We start from the raw sequence: 3,259 nt of genomic DNA, 5'->3' as shown, positions 1-3,259 counted from the left end.
AAAATGTCTTATAATGATTATATAATACAATAAGAACAGTAAAAAGAGAAGGAAGAAGGGAAAAGTGCAATTCAACAACAAAAATACTGTTTATATGAAACAACAATAAAATTGAACCGAAATGCATGTTTCATGGCATCGAGACCAACTTGTAGCAAATTACCCGGATACCTTTCACTAAGATGCCTCTTCAGAATCAATAAGACGCTGGATGCTACCACTCTATAGCTTGTTTTTTAGCATTCTCTCCACAACTCTTGAAAAGTCGCCATTTTGATAATTAAAATTCAATGTGACCTGTGGTCACATGTCATGGATAACTGAATCTGATTGGTCACGTCCATTTCTGGACGTAAGAACAGGACTACATCAAGCAATGTACCAGACCCTTCCCCGCCGTCCACCCCAATGACTGTAGGCTGGGGAATGGTCTGGCTAGCGAGACTAAGGCCCGGGCAAGCCAGGGCTTTGCCCTGGTAGTTTTCAACCAAAACCACACCCAAAAGGTGTGTTTTGTTATTATTAGGAATGATATCATCACTAGAATTCATTTTTTATAGCCACAACTGTTTATACTTGCTATCAGCTCCACTTTACAGTTATTTTAGTGTGGTAACTGGCTTCTGTGAGCTATCATAATGACTTTCAGTCATTTTATTAATTGACCACACCCCTAATTTTTATAAATAATTAATGAGCCCTGGTTAATTCAAGATTCTGTAGCCGCCATGTATAATCTCCTGAGGATGTCAATCAAGGTATTGAGTGCCATTTTAGTGGTATAAGGACAGTAGATAGTATATATAGTCAATACATATTGGATAGTACAGATCATTAAAGGTGTGTATGTATTCATGTACACTAGCAATCAAAGTTAAGGAGTCATTTCATTTCTCTTCTTAATATGATCTTTAGCTAACAAAAACTAGCTCATTCTTAATTCACAGATCCTGATATTAAAATGAAGGCGCCTTTGGTTTAATATGCATATGTCATCAGTATATGAGCCTGAACAAGGACATGTAGACAACCTGTTTCTTTTTAATAATCAGTAATCATAACTATTCATTATTGTTATTCATCTTCTACATTCATTATTCATATTCTTGTCTATGAATGTGTTCACAGAAGTGTTTCTGTGAACAGTTTAAGGTACAACCTGCAGAATTCAAATTATATCACTGTGAAATTAAAAATTTAAAACAATTAATCCAAAATAAGAGGATTAGTTTGCTACAAATAGTTAACAAAAAATCACAATAAGTACTAAAATGCAATTGTTGCAAAAATAATTATTGAAAATAAGTCATGCCAAAAATATTAATGCATAATAACAACTATAATCTCTAGTCTCTACTGTTAAAATTGACTAATTCACTACTTAAAATAATCTAATCATAAAAAGAATATAATAAAACACAATGGACCATGGAATATGTTCAGTTATGACAAGGAGCTGGTAGATTTTCATGATTAATCCTCAAAGCCTCACATGTCATTTTGAGAAGTTTAGTTTTACATACAGCAGAGCAGTCAGGTGGGCTAGGTTCAGTGCAAGGATCTAAAAGATATACAAGTTATGTGGAACAGTTGATACATGTACTATAGTCATACCTGGTGGTATATGATTCAGTGAAAATATATATGTCCCTGGTATGTTGCTATTAAGCATCATAGCAGGGGCATTGGTGACAGTAGCACCAAATGGAAAGAAAGAAGGATTAGCTGGTACAAGACGACCATTGATGTTTGAACTTAATCCTGTAGTAGCTGATGCAATGCTCACATTGACATAAAGTGCAATACCAAATGTATTGCTTCCATTAGTTGCAATTATTGCTTGGAAGTTACTGCCCTAAAAATAATAAATAAAGTGATTAGAGTGTAGCTAGCTATTATTAACAGTATTTCATGTATTAAGTAATTAATATACTAACTAAGTTTGAGCCAGCTTTTGCAAAGTCTATCCAAGTTACTATTATTAATTGTGTAGGAGGAGATGTACTGCAGAAAGTATTAGGAAATGCTTCATTAATCTGATCCGTAGCTCTCTGTATAAACCCTGGATAAGCAGTAGTCCTACCATATATCTTAGTATTGGAAGTATCACTTGAAGACTGGTAGAGCAAATTCAAAAACACTTTATCATTTCCATTATTTACAATTTCTAGGTACCCAAAGCGTATAACCTATTATAAGTAAATGTTATAAACTGAGAAATGATCAATAAATTGTGTTTTAATAAAATGAACAGATAATGGTTAGTGTACAATTGCACTACATTACAAACTAAAGCACTAATAATGTGTGTGTGTGTGTGTGTGTAGCCACTAACTGAATATCTTGTTGCCATAAGTCCAGCTTCACTAAGTCTAACTAAATTATCAATTGGAGCCAGTAATGATGTAGAAGAGAGACTAGATCCAGTCATCATGGTGTCCCCATGTTGTGTACCATATGGGTACAAGTCAGCTAGTTCTAGTCCATTTGTATAACATGTACTCAGTATAACCTGTAAAGATAGTACCATACACTATCATATATATTGTATCTTACTAGTATAGTTCTTGTCAATAGGACTACTGATACCATTATAAACTGATTTTAGTTGTTTGTCTCTTGCAATGAATTCAGCTCCTACTGTTAACTACTTTTATATCATCATAGAAGCCACAAAGTATGTAATATACAGAAACCAGTGAAGGGCCTTTGATGTGTAGACTCTCCATAGCTCCAGTTACATACTGTATGTATGTTCACTAATTGGAGCCACCACAGTGTTACCATTCCTTATCATTCCTAAGTAAGGTTTATTGCTGTATCTTTATATAATACAATATACTGACATTAGTAATATCAACTGTGTTCAGGTACATATGTGTGTTAGTACATACTATATTACCATATACTGCTTGTAACATGATGAATGATAATGGTATGATTTCTTAATTGTCACTAATTTAGGAGTGGCAATGTTTGGCATTCTTCCCTAATCCATCAATATATATAGATACCTCTATATATATTGACTGCTGTCTAAAAGATGTTTTCTGAGTAAAGTTTTTCAGCTTTTTCAAGTTTTTTCATATCCATGCAGTAACAAACAATGACAATCGAAAAAACAAAATTTAAGTTTATATAAATAGCAACAAGTAGACAATAGCTTCTACTGAATAAAGGTGGGTTCAGAATATTTGAGTTGTGACCAGAAGTGCTGTATAACGCAATGGGTAAATGCAAGAATAGAACTCTGCTCTAT

At 33.6% G+C, this 3,259-nt stretch overlaps 1 protein-coding gene and 1 long non-coding RNA gene across 3 annotated transcripts in view; one reads left to right on the top strand and one right to left on the bottom strand.

The window, feature by feature from the left end:
• The window catches only part of LOC109584799 (uncharacterized), a 4,307-nt gene extending 1,061 nt beyond the window's left edge, over positions 1-3,246 (bottom strand). The window contains exons 1-5 of one of the 2 annotated variants that reach the window (XM_020000675.1): positions 2,557-3,246; positions 2,336-2,512; positions 1,938-2,189; positions 1,615-1,855; positions 1,355-1,561 (exon numbers count right to left, since the gene is read on the bottom strand). In XM_020000675.1, the coding sequence (XP_019856234.1) occupies positions 1,440-1,561; positions 1,615-1,855; positions 1,938-2,189; positions 2,336-2,512; positions 2,557-2,592 (828 nt within the window). In that variant the 5' untranslated portion in view covers positions 2,593-3,246 and the 3' untranslated portion in view covers positions 1,355-1,439. Of the gene's footprint in view, positions 1-1,354; positions 1,562-1,614; positions 1,856-1,937; positions 2,190-2,335; positions 2,513-2,556 lie in introns of those variants that run through there. The other variant, XM_020000674.1, reaches the window with a different exon arrangement.
• LOC109584800 (uncharacterized) lies at positions 45-591 on the top strand. Its single transcript, XR_002186181.1, has 2 exons — positions 45-506; positions 561-591. It is a non-coding gene; the product is annotated as an uncharacterized LOC109584800 (long non-coding RNA).
• Positions 3,247-3,259: the final 13 nt, after the last annotated feature.

This window comes from Amphimedon queenslandica, unplaced genomic scaffold (assembly GCF_000090795.2).
Source record: "Amphimedon queenslandica unplaced genomic scaffold, v1.1 AMPQUscaffold_13164, whole genome shotgun sequence".
NCBI classification, from domain to species: domain Eukaryota; kingdom Metazoa; phylum Porifera; class Demospongiae; order Haplosclerida; family Niphatidae; genus Amphimedon; species Amphimedon queenslandica.
This window is presented reverse-complemented; position numbering and strand designations above follow the sequence as displayed.